General features: G+C 51.5%; 1 protein-coding gene across 4 annotated transcripts; it reads right to left on the bottom strand.

Moving 5' to 3' along the window:
* Nucleotides 1-256: 256 nt before the first annotated feature.
* LOC120827251 (SPRY domain-containing SOCS box protein 4-like) lies at nt 257-16,755 on the bottom strand. Of its 4 annotated transcripts, none has more exons than XM_078107249.1 (3): nt 16,062-16,755; nt 4,639-5,484; nt 257-1,235 (listed from the first exon to the last, which is right to left on the bottom strand). In XM_078107249.1, exons 2-3 carry the CDS (start codon nt 5,345-5,347, stop codon nt 1,108-1,110), a joined length of 837 nt encoding a protein of 278 aa, XP_077963375.1. In that variant the 5' UTR covers nt 5,348-5,484; nt 16,062-16,755; the 3' UTR covers nt 257-1,107. The 4 variants fall into 4 exon arrangements, with proteins under 4 accessions (XP_077963375.1, XP_040045942.2, XP_077963379.1 ...); XM_040190008.2 differs by having other exon boundaries at nt 15,892-16,565; XM_078107253.1 differs by lacking the exon at nt 16,062-16,755 and adding an exon at nt 9,624-9,855.
* Nucleotides 16,756-19,104: the final 2,349 nt, after the last annotated feature.

Raw genomic sequence — 19,104 nt, 5'->3', positions numbered from 1 at the left:
GTCCAGGCCGCGTGTGACGTCACTACGTGCAGACCGGCTCACAGGTGATTGCGTTTCATGCATTTGCGGACCGTCAATTCATGTTATTTCAACAACAGTAATCTGTGTTTAAGGGGAGGGGGGGGGGGGGTTACAGCTGGCTAATCTCGCCTCAACACTGAAAACCACCCAGCATCTGGCGGGAGTGTGAGGGGGGGGCAATAGGATCTCCTTAATATCTCATTTATAATGTATAAAACAACAGCGAGACGGTGACTTCAGCAGAGTTTCTTTATTCACATTTTAAAAATTCTCATGGCGGCACATTGGACTTGTTGTTCTTTACACTTCCGACCGCGAGCCGACGTCCCGCAGACCCACAAACCTCACGAGCCGCGGAATGAAGAAAAGAACGTAAACACTAAAGAAATCTCATGAAACCCCCCAAAAAACCCACACGGGTGTAAAACGGTGGAATAAAAAGATGGAAAGCAGCATTAAAAACTTGATGTGTGTGTGAGGGGAGGGGGGGGGGGCGAGACATACCAGAGGTGTTGACATGTACTCTGTGTGTGTGTGTGTGTGTGTGTGTGTGTGTGTGTGTGTGTGTGTGTGTCTCCGTCTCACAGAGCACAAACACACAACTTCAACCTTCAGATGAATCGTAATCTAACAGTAGCCAGAGAGGCGACACCCCCCCGTTCAAACATGCTGGAGGCTTAAATCAAACCAGCACGTGATGAGGAGCCAGAGATCTGGAGGGGGGGGGGGGGTCTGGTGGAAACCACCTGCTTGTCAACTGAAGACAGCGGAGTGTGTTTGTGTACACATGAAACACTGTGTAATCCACGTGTACACACCAACACAGCCCCCCCCCCCCCCCCCCCCACGTGGCCCGCTGTGTTGTTGGGAATATAAATATAAACACCAACATGGTCTCAGAAGCAGCGCGTGCAGAAAAGACGGCGTCTTCGTTCGTCCCTCGTTTCATTGACCGGCTTTAAAAAAAGAAGAAGAAACAAAACCAGAAGATAAAAACGCGGCGCCCCAGAGGAGACCCCCCGGCCCCTCCCATCGCAGTGTGTGTCTGTGTGTGTGTGTGTGTGTGGTGTGGGGGGGGGGGGGGGGTCACTGGTACTGGAGGTAGTTCTTCAGCGTCTGTGGCAGCGGGAGGCCGTCGATGTGATGGATGCGCTCTCTGCCAAGAGCCAGTCGAGCTACTCGTCTGCACAGGTCCATGAGGGGGAGGGGCTCCGCTGTGGGGGGGGGGGGGGGGGGGGCAGAGAGACACATGAATATTTATTCATCATTTTTAAACAGGCCTGTTCATACGCTCTCCCCCTCCACCTGAACAGCGGCTCACGCAAAGGATCCGTCTGGTCAGCGCGACTTGGCGCCACGTGAAGCAGTGGCGTATACGTTGCCATGGAGACCCGTTCTGTGCATTCGGGGCCGTTCCAGGCCGGGCTAATGGCCGCCGGGCTTTTGGGGGGGGGGTCGAATGTCTTCCCTTCACCTGGTGACGGAGAAGTGCGGTGACACCAAGAATATTTAATCAGCACCTCGGCTGCGTGTTACAAGCAGAGAGAGAAGCAGCACTAACGTGGCAACACAACACACACACACACACACACACACACACACACACAACACCCCCACAAACTGTGGAGGCAAGTGATGTCTGTGTGTCCCAACAGAAACAGACTCTAAACTGCCATACAGCCGTGATGTCAAGCTGCTCCACCTGGAGGCACCATCTGGTGGGGCTGAAATCCTGCTGCTGCCACACACACACGCACACACACACACACACACACACACACACACACGTGCACATGCACCCTCCTGACTGGCTTCTGCCTGTTTGCATAGAGGTTTTATTCATGAGACATCACAGGCTCGCTCGGAGGCTTCATGCTATGATTTATTGATGGCGCCGTCGTTTTGACAAAAGACCCTGAAACTGCTTCATCAATAGTTCACGGCGTCAAACTTTAAAAATCAGCATTAAACCGAAGAAAAGGCCGTTGAAAACGGATCCCGTGGGGTCCGGGGATATTAAAACCACATCAAGGCGGCGGCTCGGTGTTCTGAAACAACATCCGCTTTACTTCCTGTGGAAGGGCATTTCAGAATAAGAGCCTCTAGAAGGGATTTCAGGTTGGCTCAGATCGCTTTGCTAAAATGGGAAACTAAATACATGAGATTACTGATAGTCTGGAAAAAAAAAAAAATCAGCTCACAGCAATTAATCAGTCTTAACCTTACGCATATAGGTAGTTTCCATAGTAACCAGCTCGTCCCGCCATGGGACAACGCCATGGCCCCCCAGCATCGAACGCCCGATTCAGACTTAGAATATGACGTGATGCTTTCAACTAGGGGATCAGAATCCACTGGCAGAGACATCAGGTTCTCTGGTGGAGGGCGTTCATGTTCTGTGGGAGGGGCACGATCCACTAAGCGAGCACGTGTAGTTTATGCACAACACGTACTCCCCGTTTCCTCCGTGTTTTACCCGCCAGCATCATCGCCGCCGACGAGGAGGAAAGAAAAGAGCCAGAAGTAAGAGGATGACAGCCGGCGCCGACAGGATGGAGGGTGGCGCCGTGGCGTTGGCAGAGACGGTTTTCAGTTATTTAACGCCGGCTCGTATCGCCGTCGTACATGGCAGCCCTCCGTCCCTCCCTCAGTCCGTCCCCCATCGTCATCCCTCGTCCCCGTCTCTGCCCTCTCAAGTCTTTGGAGGGTGGGGAAGTGCGGTTAAGGACGCGCCGCTGGACTGCAGAGGCCGTCTGGCTGGCAGTCAGACACTTCATCGAGGGGGGGGGGGGTGTCTGCAGTCACTGAGGTGAGACCACGAATACACGATGGCAACGCACACACAGGCGGGCCGTCTGGCCTAGTTCTAAGAACACAGGTGTGCGTCCTACATATTCAGTGAAGTCCCCAAAGTCATTTCACCGACGGGTCAAAGGGGAGGAAGTGGGGGGGGGGGGGGACGTTATAAAGGGACGGACTGAATTAGATCAATCATGTATAAGATAGGAACTTGGAGGAGGGAAGCGAGACCAGCCGTGGGAGGTCGGGGGCGTCGGGGACTCTGTGTGTGTGTGTGTGTGTGTGTGTGTGTGTGTGTGTGTGTGTGTGTGTGTGTGTGTGTGTGTGTGTGTGTGTGTGTGTGTGTGTGTGTGTGTGTGTGTGTGTGTGTGTGTGTGAGATTGGAACCGCGGGCGTCCAAATGGAACCAGCCACTCGGGAGAGGAAACCAATCACTGAATGAACCGGTGATTCCTTCCCCCCCACCAAAGCAGGACGGCCATCAGTCAGGTCTCCTGCTGCTCGGTGGGGGGGGGGGGGGGGATTGACTGCGTTAATCCGACTGCGCTCAACGCGCACTGTGAGAGGGAAGAGTCATTGATAAGAATATGATCAGAATGATTCTAAATATCCAAAAACCCAAACAACGATTGACCTCTAAAAGGAATCGTTTCATTGGTTCCTATGTGATGTACATTAGCCAATGAGGCGAGCTGAATAAGCCCGCATCCCCTGGACGGGGGAGTGTGAGGGTATCGTGGCAGCAGGGTTCGGGCTCATGAGTTGGCTTAAGTCTGGATTTGCACTTGAGGCCGAGAGGATGGAGATCATGTCGTGGTTTGAAGAGGGACCAGAGAGTCCGGATTCTCCCTGAAAGATGCCGACAGAAAGGAAACAACAATCCATGCAGCTGAGCCACAGACCTTGTCCTCTTCCTCCTCCTCACCGAAATCGCCCACAATGTTAGGTTAGAAATATATAAACAATGTAAAGTTGACCTAACTAGTGACATTACCTGAGGCGATTTCTCAGACTAAGTGCATTCAGCCGTCGGGATGCAAACTCAGAATGGCAAGAAACAAGAAAGTGCAATTTCATCAAATAAGCCAATTTACAATCTGCTTTAGATAAGTGGCGTTATGTCACTGGAGACACAAAGACATATGCAGCAGTTCCTCTTAAAGCTTAAACCCCCCAATGTTTCCCACTACGGAGGGCCAGACGCTGAGCTCAGAGGCACACTGGGACGTCGTCCAGCATTCCTGCTGTCAACACACACACACACACACACGCACACGCACACGCACACGCTGTCCTGTGCCTCGCTGTTAAAACGTGTGTGTGTGTGTGTCGCCCTGACAAAAGGAAAGAGCAGCAGAGAGGAACACTGAGAAAGAAAGACGTTCCGCTCTGGTGGCTGTCAATCACAGTAAGCCCCGCCCTAAAGCATTCTCTGCTGGTCTTCACAGCTCCCCCATAAGTACACAAAGTGCATGCGCATCACCCACAGCAGCACCTTCACACCTTTTAACACTCGTACACAGGACGGATTCATTAAAGTCAACGCGGTTCTTTACGTCTCCACTCTGCTGCTCTTATCCTGACGGGGCTTTTCCTGGGAGTTCCTGGTCATGTGGCGCAAAGCGGGTGACCACACCTTTAAGTAGACTTAAAAACACCACCAGCAGCAGCAGGAGGAGGAACGGACCTCCTGGGGTGTGACCCAACTCCATCAGAGCCTTTTACCATTGATCCCAATACGCAGAGGGAGATGGTGAAAGCAGAGCTGATGGAACTACAGTGTGTGTGTGTGTGTGCGTGTGCGCGTGTGTCACTTACGATCCAGCCCGTTGACGTAGCGAATAGAAACCTCGCAGTGCCCCCACACGGCGCTGACGATGGGAAACAGTCTCCGGCCTTTCAGGCCCCTGAAGGCCACACCCAGATATTGTCCGTCCACCATGAAGCTCAGCGTCCCTTCGTCCATGTCCAGTACGACGGTCAGCGAGTCCGGCAGCACGAAGGACTCGTCCGGCGCCAGGAAGCCGGGGTACGTGGGCGCCGCCGCGGAGGCCGGCCGGTTCTTGCCGTCGTGGTAGAGTCTGTTGCGGCCCAGGTCCCAGCCCCAGGACTCGGAGTCGACGCCCACCAGCGCCGTGTAGCCCACCGAGTGCAGAGAGGCCTCGGCGGAGGCCACGCCCACCACGGCGTGGGTGCCCCGCTGTCGGGCCGGCCAGTGGACCGTCCAGGCGTGGAGCCCCCGGGTGTAGCCCACCTTGCCGCGGATGCAGTCCGTGCTCTGCGCCACCGGGTGGCGGTGGAACGTCAGCTTGTCGTCCTCCTTCACGAAGACGTTGAGCGACCGGTCGTCGGGGTTCCAGGCGTGGCGGAGCTGGGCCTCGGGGCTCGCCGCCGGCATGTCCAGCAGCAGGTCCAGCCGGGGGGGGCGGCAGAAATCCGGGCCCCGCAGCTCGCGGCGCACCGGCCGATACGAGGGCTCGCCGCGCACATCCACCGACTTGATGCTGCCGGAGATCTTCTGGCCCATGGTGGTCCGAGGGGTGGAGAGGCCGGAGGGGGGGCGGGGGGGAGGGCTGAGGGTGGTAATGAGGGGGGCACTAGGTCCGGACGTTACCTCATGAGCACAGTGGGGACACGGTGGGTCCCGGCAGCCGGAGGGAACTCCTGAAGGGGGGGAGATTAGAAAAGGATCAGTTCAGGGTCATTATAAGAAAAGCTGACTTTTCACAAGCAGCCGACAGAACGCTGTAATTCACCTCCGCTGATTAGAGACAAAAAAGGACAAAGTGGCCTAATTGTCTGCCCTCAAAAATGAATCCGTCGACACCGACCGTGTGAGTCAGATCCTACAGCTGCCACATGATGCCGCAACGTGGCCGGGCGGCGATTACACGCCAACCGGGCTTTGAAGTCTTTTTTTGGCCAAGAATGTTGCTTTACGTTATCACCCAGTTGAGTGACCCCGTCACGTCGGGTCAAAGAAGGCCACATGAGCGCCTTCATGCGCGGCGCCCTCCCCTCCCACAGTGCTGTTGGCCGACTAACAAGTGCTGATTTCTTCTCTGCAGAAACGCAGTTGGGCGAGCAGCGACGGAAACCCGTCCAGCGGGTTTACGAGTCAACGGGGGGAAAAACGTTTGAGCGTGTAAATGAAACCTTTAGAAAAAGGGAGGAGAAGGGTGAGGTCCACAGAGAGCGCGGGTGAGTGACGGGCGGGGACAGAAATAAAGATGTGCAGGAAAGACGGGATGAGACGTGCCTCTCAGATTAAATCAAAATAATTATCCTGTTTCCGTTTCATCGCCGCTTTAAAAATAAAATGGCTCGTGATTGGAGGAGAAGATCGGAACGCTTGAGAAGCTCCACAAAAAAAAAAACTAATGAAGTCAGTGGCACAACGAGGGCCGCCGGTAGCGTGACTGCTATTGTTAGCGTGTCACACGCACGCAACTTTGAAGAAGCCCCCGTTTAAAGCACAAAGTCTTATCAGCACACAGATGTTGGAACATCAGCTGGGGGGGGTGACGACGCACGGACGTACGTGCACGACGCTCCCCAGACAGTGTGTGTGTGTGTGTGTGTGTGTGTTCAGAGCATGAAACATTCCCTCCCTGAACCCGTCTAATCAGTCATCACAGCCACAAGCTGTAAAAACAGGTCCTATTGTCAGATTGTCATCTTTCCTGCGGTCGCTGAACACATCACAAGCTACCAACACTTTAGTCAAAGCAAAGAGCATCTAAACATCCTGCATTTTGTACCCAGTTCAATGAATACAGAACGTAGAGGGAAGCGTATGTTGCATATATAGATTCCAATATTTGTAGATTAAACTGTAAATTACATTTCTTTTTTTGGTGATTCATGGCACGAAAACGGTCACACCGCAGAAAAGACTCTTTGGCCTTTTTTTCCCTCCACTTCCAGCCACAGACGTGTGGCCACAGAGTCACATGTGACGCAGCAGAGGACAACAAAGGACAGCGGAGCGTTCCCTTTCGTCGAGGACGTGGGCGCGTGGCGGCGGCGAGCCGGCCCGAAGTCGCCAGCGGGATGGAATCAAGCCAAAGGTCGCATCACATGGCGGCATTCACATTTCATCCCCACCGAGACACTTGAGAAAAGCTCGCACTCATTCTGGGCGCGGCGGAGTCTGACGGTGGACGACGCGAGTCGATGACTGGATCTACTCGGCTTCCATCGCAGCGTCTGAGATGCCGGGATGTAGTTTAAGATGTTGTGAGGTTGGACACACATTACGGTTTATTAGGCCTCAGTTAGCAACACAAAATAAAGACCCAAGATAAGGGATAAGGGACTCGTTCCAGACGCACACCCACTCGGCTCCGGTTGCATTATGAGTCAGGACTGAAGTGGATGGGTGCAGCCGTGGAACACCATCCAGAAAGCTGTCAATCAACTCCCTCCCTCCCACCTCGACATCACTCACATGTGAGGCTCCACGCCGGGCGGTTCGCAGCGCTGAATTCCGTATTGGAGACATTCAGAGGCGGAACGCGGGGGAAATCGACGGATCGACTCGAGTCAGAAGCAGGTTTTTATAGCGGCGTGCGGAACGCATCTGATGCGGCAACCACACGTGTCACCTACTACTGAAAAAAGAAGGAGCGCTTGTTTTAACATCACTTGGAGGAGAGACGCGCCAGTGACGAAGAGGTCGAGCGACTTCTCAGAGGAGGAGAGACGTCTCACCATGAAAGAGCTTCTCCGAAAAAAAAAGAAAAAAAACAGTCAGGCGGCTCTCACACGGCAACGTGAACACGAGATCACAGGCGGCGCCTAGCAACGGGGGAAACACTCGCTGCCCGGTATGAAGTCTACGAGGGGGGGGGGGGGGGGGGGGGGTGAGACAGCCCGGCTCCAGCGCTCGGCCAAGGCAGGAAAACAGCTGCCGGAGGGAGGAGGGAGAGCGATGGAGATCTCTCCCAACGGTTTCCCCAAGTAGCGCAATAGATGAAAACAACTCTTGGAGCAGAGCTAACTCCTCCCACATGGGGATAACCCCTCCCACATAGAGCCACTGACCCCTCCCACAGAGCCCTAACCACTCGTACTGGTTCCTGGAGTGACTTCTGGATGTTCCCGTGACGATAAACTGGTTTACATCCATCAGCAGCTCGTGTTGTTCAAGTGATTTCAGGAACATCAGATCGGGAACGTGACTCGAATTGAACCCTTGAAAGAGGTTCTTTGCGTGTTGGTAACGTAGTCATCCATCCTGCATGGTGCTGGATGCTGCAGCGTTTGCTTTGGAAGTTGTTTGTTTAATAGCTTCGATATTTGCTGATCCCCTTGACGTGTAGGTTGCTTCAACATCAAAGCTTTTGCATTTGTTCATCAGTCCTTTAAAGACAGCGAATTAGGTAAAGCACCCGAGGGTGTAACCGACCACGCGAGACACCGGCTCGTCATTTGTTATTCCTGTATCTGCACTCCAATGAGGTCACCATCTCATCCCTCTACCTATGAATCCATGCTGCTCCTCATCGCATCGTTCTCCCCCTGGGACTCGAGGAAGCTCTCCTCCCTCCCCCCCGTCTCCCCCCCTCTCAGTTTCCTCCCCATCAGCAAATGCAGAGCAGCATTCCTCTGGGCCTGCTCCGCGTTTCATGCCGTATTCTGAGTTTATTAAAACCAACGTGGCTCCCAATTAACTCGTGCAAGAAAACCACACTGGGGCTTTTGCTCGACCAGTAAATAAAGAGACATTCATCACATTCACAACAGATTCAACTACTCCCACCGGGGCTGAAGGGAGGGAGAGACTGGGGGTCTGGGAAAGGGACAAAAAGCGGAGCAGTAACGAGGTGACGAGGATATGAAAAGGGAAAGAATGGAAGCGCCCTAAAAGAACTAGGAGAAAAGAGCCGCTTCTTAAGAAGGTGGAGTACAACCTCGGACCTCGTCTGGTTCTCTCTCGCTCGCGTCGCATTTCGCCGCTGCTGCATTATTCAAAGTCCTGCACCTCGAGAGAAACGGCAGCACCGCGGCTAAAGCGACGCTAACAAACTGCAGAGCCTCCATCATTTACAGAACGTGGTTCATGCAGGGCAGCGTTGGGTCAGACGGCTTCCTGGGCTTCGTTCCCGTTGTGTTTAGGGGATCAGAAGGTCGGCAACTGCCCCACTTATAATAAAATAACCCCCCCCCATGGCGTCTACCAAAGTATATAGACTACTTTACGATGTACAGATCGAAGTCTAGCCAGCAGAAGTAGTTTGTAATGGACCCATTTGTCCAAATGACTTCCTGCCGCTCAGACAAGAGGTCGAGGACGAGCAACCGTCTCCACGTCTCCGCTCCAGTATTTGCTGGCGACCACGTGTTGGAAATAGCGCGAGCCGGAGCCAACGGCCTCCGCGGGTCCGGCGCTCTCGTGCGTCCACCAGACGCAGGGACGCAGTCCAAACATTCGCTCAAACCAAACGTCTGCTCCGCGTGTCGGAGAGAGAGGAGAAAAAAGCTTTTCATTCCCATGTGGCAACATTTTGTTTTTCAGGGCCTCGGCACCGGCGGGGCTCTGGTTTCCTCCCACAGGCCCAACGGCCGCGAGGCCGCTGCTTCAAACCATTAATGGCCGTAGCAGTTGGGTGACATCGGCCTTCGGGGGGGCGAAACCGGAGCCCAAACTCCCGCTGCAGTATTTAGCAGGATCAGGTTCACCTCCAGGTAAGCGGGGACCCGTCGGATCGGGTTAGCACAGCTGGCGTATGGAGGGAGAGCCGCCTTCCCATCACCAGTGGGACACTTTGTCAGCTTTACACTGAAAGGAAAGCGCTTACCGGCGAGCGTTGGCAGAATGAGCCGGAACTAAAAAGCGGCAGGTGAAGCACAGCAGTCCGTAAACGACCAGACTTCCCTTCTATGACGGTCAACCGGCTCTGAAGCGCGGACGTGGGCGATGAAGGAGCAGGTCGCCTCTTAATCCACCCGAGTCCCGGCTTCCTGAGCGGAGCGCATCTCTGCCGAGCCAACGGGGCAAAAGGTCACCGTGACAAAACGTCTGGCTACTTCCTGTTGGGACAGAGAGAGACGCTGAAGGTCTACGTGCTGGTGTCTAATACACCTCTTGGAACTTTTCACAGGGGAAAGGAGGTGCAGCGGTCACCACACTACAGAGTGCTTCAGAGCGATCAGGGACGATGCTGCAGGGCGAACGTTCACGGGGCTCAGCCGCCTCCCCGCTCGGCACATTTTAAGAAGAGTTTTCCCGTTGAAGATGCAAACGGAAGCTCTGCTGCAGCGTCTCGCGGTTAAGCGCTACGCTGTGAAGCTTTGAATTCCTCCTTTCACAAAGCGTCGCTCAAACGTCAGTGGAGTCAGAGGCATCTGCACACGTATGCATTCAGGGAAAAACACACACACACACACACAAAAAAAGACTTGCGTCACTGGAAAGGTTTCTTCAATCCGGCTTTGTGAATGATAGAAGTTAAACGTCAACGAAGGTCTCCCAGCAACCCGGTTTCCTTTGTGCACGTAAACATCAGCGCCGGGCTGCACACCGACGTCGCTTAGTGCTCATTTTGTGAAACACACACTGTTCTGCAGCATTGGGGTGTTAATTGTGCATTAAAACGAGACGTGGCAGGAAATGTTTGGCAACAAAACGAGTGTGTGTGTGTGTGTGTGTGTGTTTGGGGTCATTATAGAACCAACGCTGTTATTATTGGGGAGCTTCTCACATTAATCAAGTGTGTAAAATCCCCCTCAGAGCTCCGTTAAGGTCCCCAGAGGTGTGCAGCTCATCGGGAAACTGAACATTAAAGTGCATCGATTGAACTGCTGGTAAAAGCAGCTCTAACAGCACAAGTGATCAACTGATTAAATATGGAGACCTGGATCATCACAGAGGAAACACGCATGCAGGCACACGTTGATCCAGGGCCTGGTGGAGTGTGTGTGTGTGTGTGTGTGTGGTCTGCACAGACAGCAGGGGGGCTTACGTGACTCACACAGAAGCCCCTCATTCCTTGACGTAGACACAGAAATAAGATGATTATAATGAGACTAATAATAGTTGTGGGAAACAGGCCTCACTAGGAGGGCTGAAGCTTCTTTAGCATGAAACAAGAACACACACACTTTGTTTACTTTGGTCACATTGAGGCATCAGAAATGAACCGACACCATTTCAGAACCGGTTTAAAAGTTCCTCCCGGTGACTCGGTCACACACACGGGTAGCGGGAGAGCCCATCGGAGCCCTGCAACACGCGTGTGCCGGGTTCTGACTGAATCAGTGCACACGGGTCGTCGTCAACATCTGCTCTGACATTTGAGAGATGATTAAAAAAAAAAAAAGAGCGGTGCACAGTAACCGCTTCGAATCGGCGAAGTGCAATTAAACGTGCTCCACAAGAGGCGTTTAATGATTTGACCGGTTTAATGATTTGACCGTTTTAATGACGGTTGGGGGGGAAAGAACCATTTATCAGCAGGGGGCCCCTGAGAGACCACCTAATGAATCCCCAGAATACTCTACGCCTCGAGCCCGGAGACGAGTCCCGAACACAACCACAACGTTTACATCCACCAGTACAGGAAAACACAGCTACCAGTTCCCGGTCTGATTATTTTACTCTCAGAACGCTTCCTTTGAGAAACCAATCACCGGCTCCCTTGATTCTCTGAGGAGGAATAATAGAAAATTGCAGCGATGACCCCATTTCCAATTTCCTTGCAGACTTTTTTTTTTTTTAGTCTGACCTGCTGATTCCAATTTTCTTGTTAGCAGCAGCGAAAAGTAATTCCAACCGCGCCAAAGTCCGTTTGAGCGGTCATGCGCTATGAAAGACGTCCTTTTGTAGGAAATAAAGGTCACTTCCCTGCGTGTGGGAATGAATCACTAAATACGTTTGATGAAAAGCGTTTCTGAATGTTTTTAAGAACCTCCACAATCTTTACATGCGAACACTTTAATACAACTTCCACGTCCAATCCAAAAGGCCTCATCGTGGCTTCTCTACAGACAGATCCATCTTAAAGCATCTGGTTTTACTTTTCTGCAGCCTGTCGGTACAAAAAACGCCCCGAATGAATCCACGTCGATATTCACAGCTCGTCCCGTCGACCAAAAAGCGGCCAATTAGGCGCCCGCTTGGCTCACGGCGAGCGGGCCGGCGAACGGGCCGGCCTTGAAGAGGCAGGATAGCGGATCAGAAAGTGCTGCGTCACTCTTTTTCGGGATAAATTAGCCCGGTGAGCCGTTGCCGAGCCCCGGCCTCATCTACCCCCCCCCCCGGAGAAAACCGGTCATTATCTCCAGTCAAACGCGGCGTGTGTGCATCAGCTCGGATGGATTAACGGGCCGCTGACTAATTAAAAATGCAACAAGGAAAAAATAAAATAAGACACGAGCGTGAAAAGCGTCTGCTGCTTTCCCCAAACACTCCGCCTCGAGAAACAAACTAGTCCCCCCCCCTCAGAGAACTGCACCTCGGCTTTCACCGCTGAATACAAGGTGCTCGGCGGTGAAACGTATCTGATCTATTAATGAAAGAAATGACCCAGAGACAACTAATATCTGGAAGATTCATTTTTATGTGAATAACTAAAGATTGTATTAATCTTAGGATGTATTTGAATACAAATACATCCATATCTTTCGTAGTCATTTCAATGGTATGTTAACATACAAACAGCCACTACAGATGGCTACACAGAAATGATCACGTTTAGGATGCCTGAATACTGCGTACGAGAGCCAGCAACCGAAAGGCTGCTTAAAAGAACCAGACGGACGGATGAACCCGTGAAGGAGGTTTGAGCGCTTCTGCAGGAGCCGTGGATCTCCACGGCAACGGGCGTGATGGCACGTGTCATTTAAATGTCTAACTTTTCGAAGACGTGTTTGCGTTTGCTCAAAAACAAGAAAAAGTAGGAGCAAAAAAAAAAAGAAAATTTCTGCTTCAGCGCAAAAGTTTGCAGGGGAGCCGCTGCATCACGCGTCTATTGATCACCGCCTCGGTTTTAAATAATGGATTTCCAGCGCCTGCGTTTGGAATAAGGAACACCTCACATGTCATGAATATTTAAAGAATATTCTTCAGGCCGTCACGTCGTTACCGCGACGATGCAAAGACGGATCCGTCACCGTCTGCAGCCTCGCGTGTGCCGAATCCGTCGTCTTTCACTGAAGGATCAAATCACGTACAGGAGAACATTTGTCAAGCCGGTTAAGGCCGTCGCTACAGTAACTGCCTTCTCCTCCGCAGCTCATCAATCACTTTTCCACGGTGTTTGCCTCGCTGACCCCATGCAGCACACAGATGTTCCAACATCTGTGCGCCGTGAAGACCGCAGGAAGAAAACACAGCGTACAAGAGCGCAACTCCTCTTCATTGCACGTATGAGACGAGACGCGCGCAGCTTGTTGCTGCTGAGGTTCGGCCTCACGAGGTCGCGGGTAGCGTTCGTTCACCGGAGCGAGGAGCTCGGCTCAGAAAGACGGGTGGGCGGAAGCTTCTTCCAGGAGGAGCGGCGCTTCAAACCACATCCTCCTCAGACGTGAAAGGCAAACGGCCCTGCGTGTCGCGTCGCCTCGCGACCCGCTGTGAGGAGGAACATCCGTCATCTGCCCGGAGCGCAGGAGGAGAATCCAATCTCACCCAGCGGCGACATGCGCCGTAAACCATCGCCGTAATCGTGTCCAAAAGCAGGACCACGGCGCAGTATTTCCCCTCAGAAACCAGCGCGGCCGAGAACAAAAACCTCCAAGAGCGGTTATTCTCCAGCGATGACAAACTAACACGAGCAGCGAAACAAGTAAAAAGAGAAGAAAAAAAAAACAGCAATCCAAGTCGGGTGAGAATTCTATTACACGGCGCAAAACACCTTTTAAAGTGACGCGCCGTCCCGCGAGGCCCCACGTTGATCTTAACGAGATTTTACAACATTTACATTCTGCCGAGTCAGCAGCCAGGAGCGCCGGGTACCGGGCCGCTCTGCTGACGCAGCCGTGCATGTGTGTGTGTGTGTGTGTAACTGTTGCAGAATCCCGATAACTACAGCGAGCAGCTCCTCTGATGGTGACAGCATATATAGCAATATTTATAACGTTTCCAGACATGATGCAGCAGAAACCCGTGAGCTCCGGGTGGCGGTTTTCTGTTGTAGGTCCTTCTTCTGGACGCTGCCCTGTGCAGAACGTTGAATCACGGCGCCCGTTAGTTTGTTATTTGGAACATTGAATTTGGAGATTTGGCCATCACCGTCCTGGCTTTTTTTTTTGCGAACATCAGCTCCCTCACCAAGAAGGCTCAGCAGAGGTGGTTCTTCCTGAGAGAGCTGAAGAGATTCAACCTGCCGACGATGGTGCACTTCTACACGGCCATCATGGAGTCCATCCTCTGCTCCTCCATCGCCGTCTGGTACGCTGCAGCCACAGCCAAGGGCAAGGGCAGGCTGCAACGCGTCCTCCGCTCTGCAGAGAGGGTGATCGGCTGCAATCTGCCGTCCCTGCAGGACTTGTTCGCTTCCAGGACCCTGAAGCGAGCTAAATAGATCATAGCTGACCCCTCTCACCCCGGACAAAACCTGTTTGTGCCCCTTCCATCTGGCAGGAGGCTGAGGTCCAGCAGGACCAAGACCTCCTGGCACACGAACGGTTTCTTCCCGTCGGCAGTCGGGCTCATCAACAGAGCCCGGCCCCCCACCGACCGACTGACATCCCACCGGTCTGTCTTTCACACGTCACTTACACTTTATTTATAAACTTAAAACTAGAGATGAACACCATAAGCTCACTTTTACATGGTTTACTGAGGGAATAAATTAATAAATAATTTTCTCATAGACCTCTATACCGGATATTTGCTGCCTGAGGAGTAACGAGAAAGTTTTAAGACCCCAATGTCTACTTTAGAACTTGAGGTTTTGCGCTTGTTATTAAATCCATCAAATGTCTTAGCTGGAGATATAAAACGGGATCAGAAGCGATTACTTGATTCATTGCTTAGTCGATGGAGAAAAATGACCATCATCTGGAAGCCCCCCCTCTTCTATTAGTCCTCCTGGCAGACTGGATCCAACACAGCAGAGACCTCCACTGGTGACCCCTGAATGCCGCCAGCATGGCCACGTCCGTGCCACCCACCCAGGCCGGTAAACCCGGGGTCAACTGGTGTCAGACTGGTCTCGGGGGGGGGGAGGGGGCGGATTCAAACCCTCAGTTGGTAAGTTTGATAATGCAGAAGTCGGTAGGACTGGATCCCTTGACCTCAACATACAACGTTTAGGTTCAACGCTACATGTCGAACGAGACGCTAAGCAAACACCAGCGTCCACCACATCCTCCACCTCTCCCATCTGCTGTGCTCCACCCACACAGATCTTCATCATAGCACTATCTGGACAGTAGCCTGCCAATGCCTGGGGTGGGGTGGAGTGGGGGGACCAGATGGTGTGGTTGCGGGAGAAGCATCGGGCCCTTTGTACGAGCAGGCACTGAACTGAAATCCAAACCTGAAGTCAAATAGTCCACCTTGCCAGGCGGGAGCCTTGTTTGCTCACCTGGAATAATGGACGCCTTCGCTCGGGGAGATTAAACACGCTGCGGTTTGTTGAGAACTCATAAAAAAAAGCAACTTTCACACACGTTGAGTGATCGACGCACAAAGACACGGGAGGGGGGGACCGACCGGTCACTTTGCACGTCTTCTCGGTGTTTCGGCGCATTGATCTGGGGGCAAAACTGCGTTTCCGTTCGGCCTCGCGCACGATGCTGCAGCACCAGTCGTACCTGTTCGGCCCCGCGCGGGACCGAACCACGCAACGACTTCTTCCACCGCGGGACTATTTCTTCAGCCCGAACCACACGGGGTCACCGAACAGAACGACCCCCCCATGCTCATGCATCGAATGTGTTATATTGGTCAAAAGAGGGAAGGAAAGCACTAAAATAACAAAATGTTTAACAGAGTTTGGAGGGAAAGCGCTTTGCGCAAGATGTCGTTTAACGCAGAAAGAGGAAAGTTTGAAACGACAAAACAAAAACACACCCGCGATTCTTCCACAGCTGTTTTCAGGGAGAGAAAACTCCTCAACTCACCTCTCGGTACCTCTCGCCACCAGCGAATCCGAACGGGTAAACACGCGATCTGAAAAAGGGGGTTTCGAGAAAGGCGACCCGACCAAAGAAAAAAAAAGAGAAGAAGAAGAAGAAGAAGAAAAAAAAAAAAAAAAAAACGTCTCACGACGCCAACTTTCCTCCACCCTCACCGGGGGAACTGAGAGCCTCCGCCCGCGAAGCCAAGCGCCAAACCCCCGCGGCGAAGAAGCGGAAACGTCGTCCGCGCTGAACGGAGCGAACCGACGGGTCCTTTTCAACACGCGCGACCGGAGCGGCTCTTCTTTGTTCCTGCCGCCCGCTCCCGTGCGCAGCTATCGCCGCCGCTGCGTCTCCGGCGGCCGCTGATTGGCTGGAAGGGGGGGGGTCGGGATCACGGAAAGGTGACCGGCGTCAAGGCGGCCGGAACGACGGACGGTTTCCGGTCACGACTTTCCTGGAGAAAAATACTTCTGAGGCCAAATGACGTTTTCGAGTTGAGTTATTTTTTTTATCGACGCTGCACCATCAGGGTTTGCGTGTGTTTTAATGTTGCGTGATGCTATTTTACACCCGACAACCTGGCTAATTATGCGCTTTTATTTTGTAAGAGTCAGCACTAAGCTTCCGGTAAGATGATAGTTTTGCAGAAACCTGAGGTAGGGTGGATGCAACTTTATGCCTGACATCGTTTTATTCTGTCCTTAATCATGGCCTGTTTGTGGATGTTTGTAGTGTATTTAATTGTATTTGAAGAGAAGTCCTTAAAGTATTGTAAAATACTGACTTAATAGGTTATATTTTTGTGACATTTTATCTCGTGAGTCATACTCATGAGATGCTGAGTCATCATTTTGAGATAGTTTGAGATAGATAGTTACAGATCTTTATTGTTTTCATCACAGTTGTGGACATTGATATAATATAAGCAAGTTAATATTATATAATAATATAATAATTATATATATAACAAGTGATTTCTCTCCATTGCACACTGAATCCATTTTTCTTGTAAATTAAAAGAATAAAAAAGATAAAATATAAAATATATTCAAGATGTAAGTCACTCATTGCATGTTTTCATACTTGTGTCCTCAATTAATGTGCCTATTTTATTTCAATTTATTAATGTTTGAACATAATCCACGTTTAATTTTGAAGAGTCGTTGAGTGGCAGCAGCTGTATATTTACGGATTAAATCCAAGCTAATGGCTAGGCGAGCTTTACCCCCTCCTCACACCCCCCCAACATATAATACCACTCACCACGAACAAAAGCTCACCCTAATGAGATTAACTCTGGGCTTTGTTAATTAGTGCTCACATGGTTACACTGTCACCACGGCGACCCCGCCCACAATGCAATGCCCACTGTTTTGCAACTTGTATCTGACTGAGTGGTGAAGTGATGAACATCTAGCTTTTCAAGGTTGTCAATACCTATTTTATTTGCATCCCACCTGTAACGGCAGCTGATTTGATGATAAGCAGGCTGCGTTAGTAATAAGGGCCTGAAGGAAACCAGCCTCATTGTGAAAACTAAGCCATCATCTCCCCGAGCAGCTGGCCCCGAAGCCACTCCAGAGAGGATCGGATGATTGAGGTGGACGGGTTTAACACAGCGGGGTGATCCCCGCCTGTCACTGTTAAAATAAAGAAATGATTTTCTTCGCTCCTTTGCAGTGAGTCATGACGGGGAGGGAAGAAGGTGTGGAACATTTTTACCAAATGTGCCCATTCACTTTCTCACAGGGAGTTGAATGAGATGATCGACAAGCTTCAGAGGTGCTGGTACGGGCAGCTTTATTTAGGGCCAGGCTATGTTTCCCCTGTTTCCAGTCTTTGTGCTAAGCTAAGCTAACGGCAGTGGTCACGGTATCAGTCACAGTATTCCTTTGAAATCTTGTCAACTCCCTGTTGCTTCAGACAGCAAAAATGTCTGTTACTCATTAAGTTAGAAAGTTCATCTCTTCCGTTCCAACTGAACATGACTCAGAGCTCCCATGCTGTGTGTGTGTGTGCTGTGTGTGTGTGTGCATTCAGCGTTGTGTAAGAGCAAACTTATTGTCTGTGTCAGCGTCAGTTAGGATTTGTGTGTGTCTGCCCGTCTGCACGCGTTTTGAATTTAGAGAATTGCTGTTGTCACCAGCGCGCAAAGAATCCTCCCAAAGACTTTTATGTAACATTGTTGGTTTTTGTTGGTGTATTTTGTGTCATTCTTTTGCGTTACCTTTTTTGTCATCCATTATGCCGTTCTTCGCTGTCAAAAATATACATCAAAATCATTTTTTACTGGCAACTGGGATGACCTGGATTGATTATAACGTTATTTGTCAAATACAACGTAGCTGCTAGCAGAGGAGGTGAAGCAGCCGTGTCGCCATCGATCCGCCGACACTTGACACTGTAATTCCTTTTTGCCAGATTCTTGATACTGTGTCTCAAATTACGTGGCTGTGAATTAAAATTACAGGCTGACACATTTTTGTCTCCACTCGACAGCTCGTGATTATGACATGAGAGCAGCATAAGCATCAAAGAGTCACCAAATAGATAGAAAAATGAGTTGGTACAGGTGACTTCAAGCATCCCTTTGGTCACGGAACTACCATTTAATATATAACCTCGGAGAAGAAACCAAAGAAGAGCTGGGGAGGTCACGTGCATCTTCTCCTTAATCCACGTTCGCAGCGTGGCGTGTGCCTGCGGCCCGCTCATGTCTCCGGTTTCCACGGTGAGGGCCGCGGCACCTGCCTGGGACGGGGGACGAGCGAGAAGTTTGTGAATGTGGAGCGCAGCTGTTCTGGAATCTGTTTCACGCTCTGATGCAGCACTGAGAGCCACGCGTTGCCTCCCAACACGAGGGCGAGCTTCCAGTCGCGCGGGTTAGCATGTTAGCATGCGACAACGTGGACAGGCCGCGGTGATTTCGACTGGTGGGAGTACTTATGGCTGCAAAGAGTCGCCATGTCCAACCTCTCCTCTTCTTCTGCTGCTCAGACATTAGCTTTTAGCGTTTTAGCGCTTCTAGCGTTTAGAAATATAGCTTAATGGTCCCACAAGCTAAGCGTTAGCGCAAATGGGATTTTACCTGTGCAGTTTGACCCCAAATGTATTGTTATTTTTATTAATTTATATGTCCTGGAATTTAAGATGAAGATTAAAACTTTGATAAGGTCAATGCAAGCTATTATTGCACAAGTGTTCCGGTGTAGG

This window comes from Gasterosteus aculeatus, chromosome 1, assembly GCF_964276395.1.
Source record: "Gasterosteus aculeatus chromosome 1, fGasAcu3.hap1.1, whole genome shotgun sequence".
NCBI lineage: Eukaryota > Metazoa > Chordata > Actinopteri > Perciformes > Gasterosteidae > Gasterosteus > Gasterosteus aculeatus.
Note: the sequence above shows the minus strand (reverse complement) of the source record. Positions and strands in the feature narration are given on the sequence as shown.